At 46.6% G+C, this 20,474-nt stretch overlaps 1 protein-coding gene across 1 annotated transcript in view; it reads left to right on the plus strand.

The window, feature by feature from the left end:
• LOC136706666 (mucin-2-like) overlaps positions 1-20,474 on the plus strand; it is a 45,701-nt gene that overhangs the window by 7,306 nt on the left and 17,921 nt on the right. The window contains exons 5-16 of the mRNA XM_066680261.1: positions 1,493-1,575; positions 2,280-2,883; positions 7,546-7,676; positions 8,307-8,655; positions 8,840-8,901; positions 8,991-9,105; positions 10,180-10,341; positions 11,888-12,075; positions 12,390-12,525; positions 16,282-16,443; positions 17,926-18,255; positions 18,958-19,077. Of these exons, the coding sequence (XP_066536358.1) occupies positions 1,493-1,575; positions 2,280-2,883; positions 7,546-7,676; positions 8,307-8,655; positions 8,840-8,901; positions 8,991-9,105; positions 10,180-10,341; positions 11,888-12,075; positions 12,390-12,525; positions 16,282-16,443; positions 17,926-18,255; positions 18,958-19,077 (2,442 nt within the window). The remainder of the gene's footprint in view (positions 1-1,492; positions 1,576-2,279; positions 2,884-7,545; positions 7,677-8,306; positions 8,656-8,839; positions 8,902-8,990; positions 9,106-10,179; positions 10,342-11,887; positions 12,076-12,389; positions 12,526-16,281; positions 16,444-17,925; positions 18,256-18,957; positions 19,078-20,474) is intronic.

A 20,474-nucleotide genomic window follows, 5' to 3' on the forward strand; every position in this document is an offset into this window, starting at 1 on the left:
AAGATGAAAGCACTACAACACAGATTACGGACACAACTACCCCAGGTGAAAGTACAACGACACCAAGCACAAGCACAATTGCACCAGGTGAAAGCACAACAACACATACTACGGACACCACTGCCCAAGATGAAAGCACAACAACAGATATCACGGACACAACCACTCAAGGTGAAAGTACAACGACACAGAGCACAAGTGCCCCAGATGAAAGCACAACAACAAAAATCACGGAGACAGCTACCCCAGGTGAAAGTGCAGCACCACAGATTACAGAAGCAACTACCCCAGGTGAAAGTACAACGATACAGAGCACAAGCACAATTTCACCAGGTGAAACCACATCATCAATTAGCACGGACACAACTGCCCAAGATGACAGCACTACAACACAGATTATGGACACAACTACCCCAGGGGAAAGTCCAACGACACCAAGCACAAGCACAATTGCACCCGGTGAAAGCACAACAACACATACCACGGACACCACTGCCCAACATGAAAGCACAACAACAGAGATCACGGACACAACCACTCGAGGTGAAAGTACAATGACACAGAGCACAACTGCCCCAGATGAAACCACAACAACAAAAATCATGGACACAACCACCCGAGGTGAAAGTACAACGACACAGAGTACAAGTGCCCCAGATGAAAGCACAACAACAAAAATCACGGAGACAACTACCCCAGGTGAAAGTGCAGCAACACAAATTACGCAAACAACTACCCCAGGTGAAAGTACAACGATACAGAGCACAAGCACAATTTCACCAGGTGAAACCACATCATCAATTAGCACGGACACAACTGCCCAAGATGAAAGCACTACAACACTGATTACGGACACATCTACCCCAGGTGAAAGCACAACGACACCAAGCACAAGCACAATTGCACCAGGTGAAGGCACAACAACATATACCACGGACACCACTGCCCAAGATGAAAGCACAACAATAGAGGTCACGGACACAACCACTCGAGGTGAAAGTACAATGACACAGAGCACAACTGCCCCAGATGAAACCACAACAACAAAAATCACAGACACAACTATCCCAGGTGAAAGTGCAGCAACACAGATTACGGAAACAACTACCACAGGTGAAAGTACAACGATACAGAGCACAAGCACAATTTCACCAGGTGAAACCACATCATCAATTAGCACAGACACAACTGCCCAAGATGAAAGCACTACAACACAGATTACGGACACAACTACCCCAGGTGAAAGTACAACGACACCAAGCACAAGCACAATTGCACCAGGTGAAAGCACAACAACACATGCCACGGACACCACTGCCCAAGATGAAAGCACAACAACACAGATTACGGAAACAACCTCTCGAGGTGAAAGTACAATGACACAGAGGACAACTGCCCCAGATGAAACCACAACAACAAAAATCACGGACACAACTACCCCAGGGGAAAGTACAACGACACAAAGCGCAAGCACAATTGCTCCCGGTGAAAGCACAACAACACATACCACGGACACCACTGCCCAAGATGAAACCACAACAACAGAGATCACGGAAACAACCACTCGAGGTGAAAGTACAATGACACAGAGCACAACTGCCCCAAATGAAACCACAACAACAAAAATCACAGACACAACTACCCCAGGTGAAAGTGCAGCAACACAAATTACGGAAACAACATCCCCAGGTGAAAGTACAACGACACCAAGCACAAGCACAATTTCAACAGGTGAAACCACATCATCAACTAGCACGGACACAACTGCCCAAGATGAAAGCACTACAACACAGATTATGGACACAACTACACCAGGTGAAAGTAAAACGACACCAAGCACAAGCACAATTGCACCAGGTGAAACCACAACAACACATACCACGGACACCACTGCCCAACATGAAAGCACAACAACAGAAATCACGGACACAACCACCCGAGGTGAAACTACAACGACACAGAGCACAAGTGCCCCAGATGAAAGCACAACAACAAGAATCACGCAGACAACTACCCCAGGGGAAAGTACAACGATACAGAGCACAAGCACAATTGCACCAGGTGAAACCACAACATCAAATAACACAGATACAACTGCCCAAGATGAAAGCACAACGACACAGATCATGGACACAACTACCCCAGGTGACAGTGCAACAACACAGAGTACGGACACAACTACCCCAGGTGAAAGTACAACGACACCAAGCACAAGCACAATTGCACCAGGTGAAAGCACAACAACACATACCACGGACACCACTGCCCAAGATGAAAGCACAACAACAGAGATCACGGACACAACCACTCGAGGTGAAAGTACAATGACACAGAGCACAAGTGTCCCAGATGAAAGCACAACAACAAAAATCACAGAGACAACTACCCCAGATGAAAGTGCAGCAACACAAATTACGGAAACAACTACCCCAGGTGAAAGTACAACGACACCAAGCACAAGCACAATTGCACCAGGTGAAAGCACAACAACACGTGCCACGGACACCACTGCCCAAGATGAAAGCACAACAACAGAGATCACAGAAACGACCACTCGAGGTGAAAGTACAATGACACAGAGCACAACTGCCCCAGATGAAACCACAACAACAAACATCACGGACACAACCACCCAAGGTGAAAGTACAACGTCACAGAGCACAAGTGCCCCAGATGAAAGCACAACAACAAAAATCACGGAGACAACTACCCCAGGTGGAAGTGCAGCAACACAAATTACGGAAACAACTACCCCAGGTGAAAGTACAACGATACAGAGCACAAGCACAATTTCACCAGGTGAAACCACATCATCAATTAGCACGGACACAACTGCCCAAGATGAAAGCACTACAACACAGATTACAGACACAACTACCCCAGGTGAAAGTACAACAACACCAAGCACAAGCACAAGCACAATTGCACCAGGTGAAAGCACAACAACACATACCACGGACACCACTGCCCAAGATGAAAGCACAACAACAGAGATCATGGACACAACCACTCAAGGTGAAAGTACAATGACACAGAGCACAAGTGTCCCAGATGAAAGCACAACAACAAAAGTCACGGAGACAGCTAGCCCAGGTGAAAGTGCAGCACCACAGATTACGGAAACAACTACCCCAGGTGAAAGTACAACGATACAGAGCACAAGCACAATTTCACCAGGTGAAAGCACAACAACATATACCACGGACACCACTGCCCAAGATGAAAGCACAACAATACAGGTCACGGACACAACCACTCGAGGTGAAAGTACAATGACACAGAGCACAACTGCCCCAGATGAAACCACAACAACAAAAATCACAGACACAACTACCCCAGGTGAAAGTGCAGCAACACAGATTACGGAAACAACTACCCCAGGTGAAAGTACAACGATACAGAGCACAAGCACAATTTCACCAGGTGAAAGCACAACAACATATACCACGGACACCACTGCCCAAGATGAAAGCACAACAATACAGGTCACGGACACAACCACTCGAGGTGAAAGTACAATGACACAGAGCACAACTGCCCCAGATGAAACCACAACAACAAAAATCACAGACACAACTACCCCAGGTGAAAGTGCAGCAACACAGATTACGGAAACAACTACCCCAGGTGAAAGTACAACGATACAGAGCACAAGCACAATTTCACCAGGTGAAACCACATCATCAATTAGCACAGACACAACTGCCCAAGATGAAAGCACTACAACACAGATTATGGACACAACTACCCCAGGTGAAAGTACAACGACACCAAGCACAAGCACAATTGCACCAGGTGAAAGCACAACAACACATGCCACGGACACCACTGCCCAAGATGAAAGCACAACAACAGAGATCACGGAAACAACCACTCGAGGTGAAAGTACAATGACACAGAGCACAACTGCCCCAGATGAAAGCACAACAACAAAAATCACGGAGACAACTACCCCAGGTGAAAGTGCAGCAACACAAATTACGGAAACAACTACCCCAGGTGAAAGTACAACGATACAGAATACAAGCACAATTTCACCAGGTGAAACCACATCATCAATTAGCACGGACACAACTGCCCAAGATGAAAGCACTACAACACAGATTATGGACACAACTACACCAGGTGAAAGTAAAACAACAACAAGCACAAGCACAATTGCACCAGGTGAAACCACAAAAACACATACCACGGACACCACTGCCCAACATGAAATCACAACAACAGAAATCACGGACACAACCACCCGAGGTGAAACTACAACGACACAGAGCACAAGTGCCCCAGATGAAAGCACAACAACAAAAATCACGCAGACAACTACCCCAGGGGAAAGTACAACGTTACAGAGCACAAGCACAATTGCACCAGGTGAAACCGCAACAACACATACCACTGACACCACTGCCCAACATGAAAGCACAACAACAGAAATCACAGACACAACCACCCGAGGTGAAACTACAACGACACAGAGCACAAGTGCCCCAGATGAAAGCACAACAACAAGAATCACGCAGACAACTACCCCAGGGGAAAGTACAACGATACAGAGCACAAGCACAATTGCACCAGGTGAAACCACAACATCAAATAACACAGATACAACTGCCCAAGATGAAAGCACAACGACACAGATCACGGACACAACTACCCCAGGTGACAGTGCAACAACACAGAGTACGGACACAACTACCCCAGGTGAAAGTACAACGACACCAAGCACAAGCACAATTGCACCAGGTGAAAGCACAACAACACATACCACGGACACCACTGCCCAAGATGAAAGCACAAGAACAGAGATCACGGACACAACCACTCGAGGTGAAAGTACAATGACACAGATTACAACTGCCCCAGATGAAACCACAACAACAAAAATCACGGAGACAACTACCCCAGATGAAAGTGCAGCAACACAAATTACGGAAACAACTACCCCAGGTGAAAGTACAACGATACAGAGCATAAGCACAATTTCAACAGGTGAAACCACATCATCAATTAGCACGGACACAACTGCCCAAGATGAAAGCACTACAACACAGATTACGGACACAACTACCCCAGGTGAAAGTACAACGACACCAAGCACAAGCACAATTGCACCAGGTGAAAGCACAACAACACATACCACGGACACCACTGCCCAAGATGAAAGCACAACAACAGAGATCACGGACACAACCACTCGAGGTGAAAGTACAATGACACAGAGCACAAGTGTCCCAGATGAAAGCACAACAACAAAAATCACAGAGACAACTATCCCAGATGAAAGTGCAGCAACACAAATTACGGAAACAACTACCCCAGGTGAAAGTACAACGACACCAAGCACAAGCACAATTGCACCAGGTGAAAGCACAACAACACATGCCACGGACACCACTGCCCAAGATGAAAGCACAACAACAGAGATCACAGAAACGACCACTCGAGGTGAAAGTACAATGACACAGAGCACAACTGCCCCAGATGAAAGCACAACAACAGAGATCACGGACACAACCACTCAAGGTGAAAGTACAATGACACAGAGCACAAGTGTCCCAGATGAAAGCACACCAACAAAAATCACGGAGACAGCTAGCCCAGGTGAAAGTGCAGCACCACAGATTACGGAAACAACTACCCCAGGTGAAAGTACAACGATACAGAGCACAAGCACAATTTCACCAGGTGAAAGCACAACAACATATACCACGGACACCACTGCCCAAGATGAAAGCACAACAATACAGGTCACGGACACAACCACTCGAGGTGAAAGTACAATGACACAGAGCACAACTGCCCCAGATGAAACCACAACAACAAAAATCACAGACACAACTACCCCAGGTGAAAGTGCAGCAACACAGATTACGGAAACAACTACCCCAGGTGAAAGTACAACGATACAGAGCACAAGCACAATTTCACCAGGTGAAACCACATCATCAATTAGCACAGACACAACTGCCCAAGATGAAAGCACTACAACACAGATTACGGACACAACTACCCCAGGTGAAAGTACAACGACACCAGGCACAAGCACAATTGCACCAGGTGAAAGCACAACAACACATGCCACGGACACCACTGCCCAAGATGAAAGCACAACAACAGAGATCACGGAAACAACCACTCGAGGTGAAAGTACAATGACACAGAGCACAACTGCCCCAGATGAAACCACAACAACAAAAATCACGGAGACAACTACCCCAGATGAAAGTGCAGCAACACAAATTACGGAAACAACTACCCCAGGTGAAAGTACAACGATACAGAGCACAAGCACAATTTCAGCAGGTGAAACCACATCATCAATTAGCACAGACACAACTGCCCAAGATGAAAGCACTACAACACAGATTATGGACACAACTACACCAGGTGAAAGTAAAACGTCACCAAGCACAAGCACAATTGCACCAGATGAAACCTCAACATCACATACCACGGACACCACTGCCCAACATGAAAGCACAACAACAGAAATCACGGACATAACCACCCGAGGTGAAACTACAACGACACAGAGCACAAGTGCCCCAGATGAAAGCACAACAACAAAAATCACGCAGACAACTACCCCAGGGGAAAGTACAACGATACAGAGCACAAGCACAATTTCACCAGGTGAAACCACAACATCAAATAACACAGATACAACTGCCCAAGATAAAAGCACAACGACACAGATCACGGACACAACTACCCCAGGTGAAAGTACAACGATACAGAGCACAAGCACAATTTCAACAGGTGAAACCACATCATCAATTAGCACGGACACAACTGCCCAAGATGAAAGCACTACAACACAGATTACGGACACAACTACCCCAGGTGAAAGTACAACGACACCAAGCACAAGCACAATTGCACCAGGTGAAAGCACAACAACACATACCACGGACACCACTGCCCAAGATGAAAGCACAACAACAGAGATCACGGACACAACCACTCGAGGTGAAAGTACAATGACACAGAGCACAAGTGTCCCAGATGAAAGCACAACAACAAAAATCACAGAGACAACTACCCCAGATGAAAGTGCAGCAACACAAATTACGGAAACAACTACCCCAGGTGAAAGTAAAACGACAACAAGCACAAGCACAATTGCACCAGGTGAAACCACAACAACACATACCACGGACACCACTGCCCAACATGAAAGCACAACAACAGAAATCACGGACACAACCACCCGAGGTGAAACTACAACGACACAGAGCACAAGTGCCCCAGATGAAAGCACAACAACAAAAATCACGCAGACAACTACCCCAGGGGAAAGTACAACGATACAGAGCACAAGCACAATTGCACCAGGTGAAACCACAACATCAAATAACACAGATACAACTGCCCAAGATGAAAGCACAACGACACAGATCACGGACACAACTACCCCAGGTGACAGTGCAACAACACAGAGTACGGACACAACTACCCCAGGTGAAAGTACAACGACACCAAGCACAAGCACAATTGCACCAGGTGAAAGCACAACAACACATACCACGGACACCACTGCCCAAGATGAAAGCACAACAACAGAGATCACGGACACAACCACTCGAGGTGAAAGTACAATGACACAGAGTACAACTGCCCCAGATGAAACCACAACAACAAAAATCACGGAGACAACTACCCCAGATGAAAGTGCAGCAACACAAATTACGGAAACAACTACCCCAGGTGAAAGTACAACGATACAGAGCACAAGCACAATTTCAACAGGTGAAACCACATCATCAACTAGCACGGACACAACTGCCCAAGATGAAAGCACTACAACACAGATTATGGACACAACTACACCAGGTGAAAGTAAAACGACATCAAGCACAAGCACAATTGCACCAGGTGAAACCACAACAACACATACCACGGACACCACTGCCCAAGATGAAAGCACAACAACAGAAATCACGGACACAACCACCCGAGGTGAAACTACAACGACACAGAGCACAAGTGCCCCAGATGAAAGCACAACAACAAGAATCACGCAGACAACTACCCCAGGGGAAAGTACAACGATACAGAGCACAAGCACAATTGCACCAGGTGAAACCACAACATCAAATAACACAGATACAACTGCCCAAGATGAAAGCACAACGACACAGATCACGGACACAACTACCCCAGGTGACAGTGCAACAACACAGAGTACGGACACAACTACCCCAGGTGAAAGTACAACGACACCAAGCACAAGCACAATTGCACCAGGTGAAAGCACAACAACACATACCACGGACACCACTGCCCAAGATGAAAGCACAACAACAGAGATCACGGACACAACCACTCGAGGTGAAAGTACAATGACACAGAGCACAAGTGTCCCAGATGAAAGCACAACAACAAAAATCACAGAGACAACTACCCCAGATGAAAGTGCAGCAACACAAATTACGGAAACAACTACCCCAGGTGAAAGTACAACGACACCAAGCGCAAGCACAATTGCACCAGGTGAAAGCACAACAACACATGCCACGGACACCACTGCCCAAGATGAAAGCACAACAACAGAGATCACAGAAACGACCACTCGAGGTGAAAGTACAATGACACAGAGCACAACTGCCCCAGATGAAACCACAACAACAAAAATCACGGACACAACCACCCAAGGTGAAAGTACAACGACACAGAGCACAAGTGCCCCAGATGAAAGCACAACAACAAAAATCACGGAGACAACTACCCCAGGTGAAAGTGCAGCAACACAAATTACGGAAACAACTACCCCAGGTGAAAGTACAACGATACAGAGCACAAGCACAATTTCACCAGGTGAAACCACATCATCAATTAGCACGGACACAACTGCCCAAGATGAAAGCACTACAACACAGATTACAGACACAACTACCCCAGGTGAAAGTACAACAACACCAAGCACAAGCACAATTGCACCAGGTGAAAGCACAACAACACATACCACAGACACCACTGCCCAAGATGAAAGCACAACAACAGACATCACGGACACAACCACTCAAGGTGAAAGTACAATGACACAGAGCACAAGTGTCCCAGATGAAAGCACAACAACAAAAATCACGGAGACAGCTAGCCCAGGTGAAAGTGCAGCACCACAGATTACGGAAACAACTACCCCAGGTGAAAGTACAACGATACAGAGCACAAGCACAATTTCATCAGGTGAAAGCACAACAACATATACCACGGACACCACTGCCCAAGATGAAAGCACAACAATACAGGTCACGGACACAACCACTCGAGGTGAAAGTACAATGACACAGAGCACAACTGCCCCAGATGAAACCACAACAACAAAAATCACAGACACAACTACCCCAGGTGAAAGTGCAGCAACACAGATTACGGAAACAACTACCCCAGGTGAAAGTACAATGATACAGAGCACAAGCACAATTTCACCAGGTGAAACCACATCATCAATTAGCACAGACACAACTGCCCAAGATGAAAGCACTACAACACAGATTACGGACACAACTACCCCAGGTGAAAGTACAACGACACCAAGCACAAGCACAATTGCACCAGGTGAAACCACAACAACACATACCACGGACACCACTGCCCAAGATGAAAGCACAACAACAGAAATCACGGACACAACCACCCGAGGTGAAACTACAACGACACAGAGCACAAGTGCCCCAGATGAAAGCACAACAACAAGAATCACGCAGACAACTACCCCAGGGGAAAGTACAACGATACAGAGCACAAGCACAATTGCACCAGGTGAAACCACAACATCAAATAACACAGATACAACTGCCCAAGATGAAAGCACAACGACACAGATCACGGACACAACTACCCCAGGTGACAGTGCAACAACACAGAGTACGGACACAACTACCCCAGGTGAAAGTACAACGACACCAAGCACAAGCACAATTGCACCAGGTGAAAGCACAACAACACATACCACGGACACCACTGCCCAAGATGAAAGCACAACAACAGAGATCACGGACACAACCACTCGAGGTGAAAGTACAATGACACAGAGCACAAGTGTCCCAGATGAAAGCACAACAACAAAAATCACAGAGACAACTACCCCAGATGAAAGTGCAGCAACACAAATTACGGAAACAACTACCCCAGGTGAAAGTACAACGACACCAAGCGCAAGCACAATTGCACCAGGTGAAAGCACAACAACACATGCCACGGACACCACTGCCCAAGATGAAAGCACAACAACAGAGATCACAGAAACGACCACTCGAGGTGAAAGTACAATGACACAGAGCACAACTGCCCCAGATGAAACCACAACAACAAAAATCACGGACACAACCACCCAAGGTGAAAGTACAACGACACAGAGCACAAGTGCCCCAGATGAAAGCACAACAACAAAAATCACGGAGACAACTACCCCAGGTGAAAGTGCAGCAACACAAATTACGGAAACAACTACCCCAGGTGAAAGTACAACGATACAGAGCACAAGCACAATTTCACCAGGTGAAACCACATCATCAATTAGCACGGACACAACTGCCCAAGATGAAAGCACTACAACACAGATTACAGACACAACTACCCCAGGTGAAAGTACAACAACACCAAGCACAAGCACAATTGCACCAGGTGAAAGCACAACAACACATACCACAGACACCACTGCCCAAGATGAAAGCACAACAACAGACATCACGGACACAACCACTCAAGGTGAAAGTACAATGACACAGAGCACAAGTGTCCCAGATGAAAGCACAACAACAAAAATCACGGAGACAGCTAGCCCAGGTGAAAGTGCAGCACCACAGATTACGGAAACAACTACCCCAGGTGAAAGTACAACGATACAGAGCACAAGCACAATTTCATCAGGTGAAAGCACAACAACATATACCACGGACACCACTGCCCAAGATGAAAGCACAACAATACAGGTCACGGACACAACCACTCGAGGTGAAAGTACAATGACACAGAGCACAACTGCCCCAGATGAAACCACAACAACAAAAATCACAGACACAACTACCCCAGATGAAAGTGCAGCAACACAAATTACGGAAACAACTACCCCAGGTGAAAGTACAACGATACAGAGCACAAGCACAATTTCACCAGGTGAAACCACATCATCAATTAGCACGGACACAACTGCCCAAGATGAAAGCACTACAACACAGATTATGGACACAACTACACCAGGTGAAAGTAAAACGACACCAAGCACAAGCACAATTGCACCAGGTGAAACCACAACAACACATACCACGGACACCACTGCCCAACATGAAAGCACAACAACAGAAATCACGGACACAACCACCCGAGGTGAAACTACAACGACACAGAGCACAAGTGCCCCAGATGAAAACACAACAACAAAAATCACGCAGACAACTACCCCAGGGGAAAGTACAACGATACAGAGCACAAGCACAATTGCACCAAGTGAAACCACAACATCAAATAACACAGATACAACTGCCCAAGATGAAAGCACAACGACACAGATCACGGACACAACTACCCCAGGTGAAAGTGCAACAACACAGAGTACGGACACAACTACCCCAGGTGAAAGTACAATGACACCAAGCACAAGCACAATTGCACCAGGTGAAAGCACAACAGCACATACCACGGACACCACTGCCCAAGATGAAAGCACAACAACAGAGATCACGGACACAACCACTCGAGGTGAAAGTACAATGACACAGAGCACAAGTGTCCCAGATGAAAGCACAACAACAAAAATCACGGAGACAACTACCCCAGATAAAAGTGCAGCAACACAAATTACGGAAACAACTACCCCAGGTGAAAGTACAACGATACAGAGCACAAGCACGATTTTACCAGGTGAAACCACATCATCAATTAGCACGGACACAACTGCCCAAGATGAAAGCACTACAACACAGATTACGGACTCAACTACCCCAGGTGAAAGTGCAACGACAACAAGCACAAGCACAAATGCACCAGGTGAAAGCACAACAACACATACCACGGACACCACTGCCCAAGATGAAAGCACAACAACAGAGATCACGGACACAACCACTCAAGGTGAAAGTACAATGACACAGAGCACAAGTGCCCCAGATGAAAGGACAACAACAAAGATCACGGACACAACTACCTCAGGTGAAAGTGCAGCAACACAGATTACGGAAACAACTACCCCAGGTGAAAGTACAACGATACAGAGCACAAGCACAATTTCACCAGGTGAAACCACATCATCAATTAGCACGGACACAACTGCCCTAGATGAAAGCGCTACAACACAGATTACAGACTCAACTACCCCAGGTGAAAGTGCAACGACACCAAGCACAAGCACAAATGCACCAGGTGAAAGCACAACAACACATACCACGGACACCACTGCCCAAGATGAAAGCACAACATCAGAGATCACGGACACAACCACTCAAGGTGAAAGTACAATGACACAGAGCACAAGTGCCCCAGATGAAAGGACAACAACAAAGATCACGGACACAACTACCACAGGTGAAAGTGCAGCAACACAGATTACGGAAACAACTGCCCCAGGTGAAAGTACAACGATACAGAGCACAAGCACAATTTCACCAGGTGAAACCACATCATCAATTAGCACGGACACAACTGCCCAAGATGAAAGCACTACAACACAGATTACGGACACAACTACCCCAGGTGAAAGTACAACGACACCAAGCACAAGCACAAATGCACCAGGTGAAAGCACAACAACACATACCACGGACACCACTGCCCAAGATGAAAGCACAACAACAGAGATCATGGACACAACCACTCGAGGTGAAAGTACAATGACACAGAGCACAACTGCCCCAGATGAAACCACAACAACAAAAATCACGGAGACAACTACCCTAGGTGAAAGTGCAGCAACACAAATTGCGGAAACAACTACCCCAGGTGAAAGTACAACGATACAGAGCACAAGCACAACTTCACCAGGTGAAACCACATCATCAATTAGCACGAACACCACTGCCCAAGATGAAAGCACAACAACAGAGATCACGGACACAACCACTCGAGGTGAAAGTACATTGACACAGAGCACAAGTGTCCCAGATGAAAGCACAACAACAAAAATCACGGAGAAGACTACCCCAGATGAAAGTGCAGCAACACAAATTACGAAAACAACTACCCCAGGTGAAAGTACAACGATACAGAGCACAAGCACAATTTCAGCAGGTGAAACCACATCATCAATTAGCACGGACACAACTGCCCAAGATGAAAGCACTACAACACAGATTATGGACACAACTACACCAGGTGAAAGTAAAACGACACCAAGCACAAGCACAATTGCACCAGGTGAAACCACAACAACACATACCACGGACACCACTGCCCAACATGAAAGCACAACAACAGAAATCACGGACACAACCACCCGAGGTGAAACTACAACGACACAGAGCACAAGTGCCCCAGATGAAAGCACAACAACAAAAATCACGCAGACAACTACCCCAGGGGAAAGTACAACGATACAGAGCACAAGCACAATTGCACCAGGTGAAACCACAACATCAAATAACACAGATACAACTGCCCAAGATGAAAGCACAACGACACAGATCACGGACACAACTACCCCAGGTGAAAGTGCAACAACACAGAGTACGGACACAACTACCTCAGGTGAAAGTACAACGACACCAAGCACAAGCACAACTGCACCAGGTGAAAGCACAACAACACATACCACGGACACCACTGCCCAAGATGAAAGCACAACAACAGAGATCATGGACACAACCACTCGAGATGAAAGTACAATGACACAGAGTACAACTGCCCCAGATGAAACCACAACAACAAAAATCACGGACACGACCACCCAAGGTGAAAGTACAACGACACAGAGCACAAGTGCCCCAGATGAAGGCACAACAACAAAAATCACGGAGACAACAACCCCAGGTGAAAGTGCAGCAACACAAATTACGGAAACAACTACCCCAGGTGAAAGTACAACGATACAGAGCACAAGCACAATTTCACCAGGTGAAACCCCATCATCAATTAGCACGGACACAACTGCCCAAGATGAAAGCACTACAACACAGATTACAGACACAACTACCCCAGGTGAAAGTACAACGACACCAAGCACAAGCACAATTGCACCAGGTGAAAGCACAACAACACATACCATGGACACCACTGCCCAAGATGAAAGCACAACAACAGAGATCACGGACACAACCACTCAAGGTGAAAGTACAATGACACAGAGCACAAGTGTCCCAGATGAAAGCACACCAACAAAAATCACGGAGACAGCTAGCCCAGGTGAAAGTGCAGCACCACAGATTACGGAAACAACTACCCCAGGTGAAAGTACAACGATACAGAGCACAAGCACAATTTCACCAGGTGAAAGCACAACAACATATACCACGGACACCACTGCCCAAGATGAAAGCACAACAATACAGGTCACGGACACAACCACTCGAGGTGAAAGTACAATGACACAGAGCACAACTGCCCCAGATGAAACCACAACAACAAAAATCACAGACACAACTACCCCAGGTGAAAGTGCAGCAACACAGATTACGGAAACAACTACCCCAGGTGAAAGTACAACGATACAGAGCACAAGCACAATTTCACCAGGTGAAACCACATCATCAATTAGCACAGACACAACTGCCCAAGATGAAAGCACTACAACACAGATTACGGACACAACTACCCCAGGTGAAAGTACAACGACACCAGGCACAAGCACAATTGCACCAGGTGAAAGCACAACAACACATGCCACGGACACCACTGCCCAAGATGAAAGCACAACAACAGAGATCACGGAAACAACCACTCGAGGTGAAAGTACAATGACACAGAGCACAACTGCCCCAGATGAAACCACAACAACAAAAATCACGGAGACAACTACCCCAGATGAAAGTGCAGCAACACAAATTACGGAAACAACTACCCCAGGTGAAAGTACAACGATACAGAGCACAAGCACAATTTCAGCAGGTGAAACCACATCATCAATTAGCACAGACACAACTGCCCAAGATGACAGCACTACAACACAGATTATGGACACAACTACCCCAGGGGAAAGTCCAACGACACCAAGCACAAGCACAATTGCACCCGGTGAAACCTCAACATCACATACCACGGACACCACTGCCCAACATGAAAGCACAACAACAGAAATCACGGACATAACCACCCGAGGTGAAACTACAACGACACAGAGCACAAGTGCCCCAGATGAAAGCACAACAACAAAAATCACGCAGACAACTACCCCAGGGGAAAGTACAACGATACAGAGCACAAGCACAATTTCACCAGGTGAAACCACAACATCAAATAACACAGATACAACTGCCCAAGATAAAAGCACAACGACACAGATCACGGACACAACTACCCCAGGTGAAAGTACAACGATACAGAGCACAAGCACAATTTCAACAGGTGAAACCACATCATCAATTAGCACGGACACCACTGCCCAAGATGAAAGCACTACAACACAGATTACGGACACAACTACCCCAGGTGAAAGTACAACGACACCAAGCACAAGCACAATTGCACCAGGTGAAAGCACAACAACACATACCACGGACACCACTGCCCAAGATGAAAGCACAACAACAGAGATCACGGACACAACCACTCGAGGTGAAAGTACAATGACACAGAGCACAAGTGTCCCAGATGAAAGCACAACAACAAAAATCACAGAGACAACTACCCCAGATGAAAGTGCAGCAACACAAATTACGGAAACAACTACCCCAGGTGAAAGTAAAACGACAACAAGCACAAGCACAATTGCACCAGGTGAAACCACAACAACACATACCACGGACACCACTGCCCAACATGAAAGCACAACAACAGAAATCACGGACACAACCACCCGAGGTGAAACTACAACGACACAGAGCACAAGTGCCCCAGATGAAAGCACAACAACAAAAATCACGCAGACAACTACCCCAGGGGAAAGTACAACGATACAGAGCACAAGCACAATTGCACCAGGTGAAACCACAACATCAAATAACACAGATACAACTGCCCAAGATGAAAGCACAACGACACAGATCACGGACACAACTACCCCAGGTGACAGTGCAACAACACAGAGTACGGACACAACTACCCCAGGTGAAAGTGCAACGACACCAAGCACAAGCACAATTGCACCAGGTGAAAGCACAACAACACATACCACGGACACCACTGCCCAAGATGAAAGCACAACAACAGAGATCACGGACACAACCACTCGAGGTGAAAGTACAATGACACAGAGTACAACTGCCCCAGATGAAACCACAACAACAAAAATCACGGAGACAACTACCCCAGATGAAAGTGCAGCAACACAAATTACGGAAACAACTACCCCAGGTGAAAGTACAACGATACAGAGCACAAGCACAATTTCAACAGGTGAAACCACATCATCAACTAGCACGGACACAACTGCCCAAGATGAAAGCACTACAACACAGATTATGGACACAACTACACCAGGTGAAAGTAAAACGACATCAAGCACAAGCACAATTGCACCAGGTGAAACCACAACAACACATACCACGGACACCACTGCCCAAGATGAAAGCACAACAACAGAAATCACGGACACAACCACCCGAGGTGAAACTACAACGACACAGAGCACAAGTGCCCCAGATGAAAGCACAACAACAAGAATCACGCAGACAACTACCCCAGGGGAAAGTACAACGATACAGAGCACAAGCACAATTGCACCAGGTGAAACCACAACATCAAATAACACAGATACAACTGCCCAAGATGAAAGCACAACGACACAGATCACGGAAACAACTACCCCAGGTGACAGTGCAACAACACAGAGTACGGACACAACTACCCCAGGTGAAAGTACAACGACACCAAGCACAAGCACAATTGCACCAGGTGAAAGCACAACAACACATACCACGGACACCACTGCCCAAGATGAAAGCACAACAACAGAGATCACGGACACAACCACTCGAGGTGAAAGTACAATGACACAGAGCACAAGTGTCCCAGATGAAAGCACAACAACAAAAATCACAGAGACAACTACCCCAGATGAAAGTGCAGCAACACAAATTACGGAAACAACTACCCCAGGTGAAAGTACAACGACACCAAGCGCAAGCACAATTGCACCAGGTGAAAGCACAACAACACATGCCACGGACACCACTGCCCAAGATGAAAGCACAACAACAGAGATCACAGAAACGACCACTCGAGGTGAAAGTACAATGACACAGAGCACAACTGCCCCAGATGAAACCACAACAACAAAAATCACGGACACAACCACCCAAGGTGAAAGTACAACGACACAGAGCACAAGTGCCCCAGATGAAAGCACAACAACAAAAATCACGGAGACAACTACCCCAGGTGAAAGTGCAGCAACACAAATTACGGAAACAACTACCCCAGGTGAAAGTACAACGATACAGAGCACAAGCACAATTTCACCAGGTGAAACCACATCATCAATTAGCACGGACACAACTGCCCAAGATGAAAGCACTACAACACAGATTACAGACACAACTACCCCAGGTGAAAGTACAACAACACCAAGCACAAGCACAATTGCACCAGGTGAAAGCACAACAACACATACCACAGACACCACTGCCCAAGATGAAAGCACAACAACAGACATCACGGACACAACCACTCAAGGTGAAAGTACAATGACACAGAGCACAAGTGTCCCAGATGAAAGCACAACAACAAAAATCACGGAGACAGCTAGCCCAGGTGAAAGTGCAGCACCACAGATTACGGAAACAACTACCCCAGGTGAAAGTACAACGATACAGAGCACAAGCACAATTTCATCAGGTGAAACCACAACAACATATACCACGGACACCACTGCCCAAGATGAAAGCACAACAATACAGGTCACGGACACAACCACTCGAGGTGAAAGTACAATGACACAGAGCACAACTGCCCCAGATGAAACCACAACAACAAAAATCACAGACACAACTACCCCAGGTGAAAGTGCAGCAACACAGATTACGGAAACAACTACCCCAGGTGAAAATACAACGATACAGAGCACAAGCACAATTTCACCAGGTGAAACCACATCATCAATTAGCACAGACACAACTGCCCAAGATGAAAGCACTACAACACAGATTACGGACACAACTACCCCAGGTGAAAGTACAACGACACCAAGCACAAGCACAATTGCACCAGGTGAAAGCACAACAACACATGCCACGGACACCACTGCCCAAGATGAAAGCACAACAACAGAGACTACGGAAACAACCACTCGAGGTGAAAGTACAATGACACAGAGCACAACTGCCCCAGATGAAACCACAACAACAAAAATCACGGAGACAACTACCCCAGATGAAAGTGCAGCAACACAAATTACGGAAACAACTACCCCAGGTGAAAGTACAACGATACAGAGCACAAGCACAATTTCACCAGGTGAAACCACATCATCAATTAGCACGGACACAACTGCCCAAGATGAAAGCACTTCAACAGAGATCACGGACACAACCACTCGAGGTGAAAGTACAATGACACAGAGCACAAGTGTCCCAGATGAAAGCACAACAACAAAAATCACGGAGACAACTACCCCAGATGAAAGTGCTGCAACACAAATTACGGAAACAACTACCCCAGGTGAAAGTACAACGATACAGAGCACAAGCACGATTTTACCAGGTGAAACCACATCATCAATTAGCACGGACACAACTGCCCAAGATGAAAGCACTACAACACAGATTACAGACTCAACTACCCCAGGTGAAAGTGCAACGACACCAAGCACAAGCACAAATGCACCAGGTGAAAGCACAACAACACATACCACGGACACCACTGCCCAAGATGAAAGCACAACAACAGAGATCACGGACACAACCACTCAAGGTGAAAGTACAATGACACAGAGCACAAGTGCCCCAGATGAAAGGACAACAACAAAGATCACGGACACAACTACCTCAGGTGAAAGTGCAGCAACACAGATTACGGAAACAACTGCCCCAGGTGAAAGTACAACGATACAGAGCACAAGCACAATTTCACCAGGTGAAACCACATCATCAATTAGCACGGACACAACTGCCCAAGATGAAAGCACTACAACACAGATTACGGACACAACTACCCCAGGTGAAAGTACAACGACACCAAGCACAAGCACAAATGCACCAGGTGAAAGCACAACAACACATACCACGGACACCACTGCCCAAGATGAAAGCACAACAACAGAGATCATGGACACAACCACTCGAGGTGAAAGTACAATGACACAGAGCACAACTGCCCCAGATGAAACCACAACAACAAAAATCACGGAGACAACTACACTAGGTGAAAGTGCAGCAACACAAATTGCGGAAACAACTACCCCAGGTGAAAGTACAACGATACAGAGCACAAGCACAACTTCACCAGGTGAAACCACATCATCAATTAGCACGAACACCACTGCCCAAGATGAAAGCACAACAACAGAGATCACGGACACAACCACTCGAGGTGAAAGTACATTGACACAGAGCACAAGTGTCCCAGATGAAAGCACAACAACAAAAATCACGGAGAAGACTACCCCAGATGAAAGTGCAGCAACACAAATTACGGAAACAACTACCCCAGGTGAAAGTACAACGATACAGAGCACAAGCACAATTTCAGCAGGTGAAACCACATCATCAATTAGCACGGACACAACTGCCCAAGATGAAAGCACTACAACACAGATTATGGACACAACTACACCAGGTGAAAGTAAAACGACACCAAGCACAAGCACAATTGCACCAGGTGAAACCACAACAACACATACCACGGACACCACTGCCCAACATGAAAGCACAACAACAGAAATCACGGACACAACCACCCGAGGTGAAACTACAACGACACAGAGCACAAGTGCCCCAGATGAAAGCACAACAACAAAAATCACGCAGACAACTACCCCAGGGGAAAGTACAACGATACAGAGCACAAGCACAATTGCACCAGGTGAAACCACAACATCAAATAACACAGATACAACTGCCCAAGATGAAAGCACAACGACACAGATCACGGACACAACTACCCCAGGTGAAAGTGCAACAACACAGAGTACGGACACGACTACCTCAGGTGAAAGTACAACGACACCAAGCACAAGCACAATTGCACCAGGTGAAAGCACAACAACACATACCACGGACACCACTGCCCAAGATGAAAGCACAACAACAGAGATCATGGACACAACCACTCGAGATGAAAGTACAATGACACAGAGTACAACTGCCCCAGATGAAACCACAACAACAAAAATCACGGAGACAACTACCCCAGATGAAAGTGCAGCAACACAAATTACGGAAACAACT

This window comes from Hoplias malabaricus, chromosome 9 (genome assembly GCF_029633855.1).
Source record: "Hoplias malabaricus isolate fHopMal1 chromosome 9, fHopMal1.hap1, whole genome shotgun sequence".
Classification (NCBI taxonomy): domain Eukaryota; kingdom Metazoa; phylum Chordata; class Actinopteri; order Characiformes; family Erythrinidae; genus Hoplias; species Hoplias malabaricus.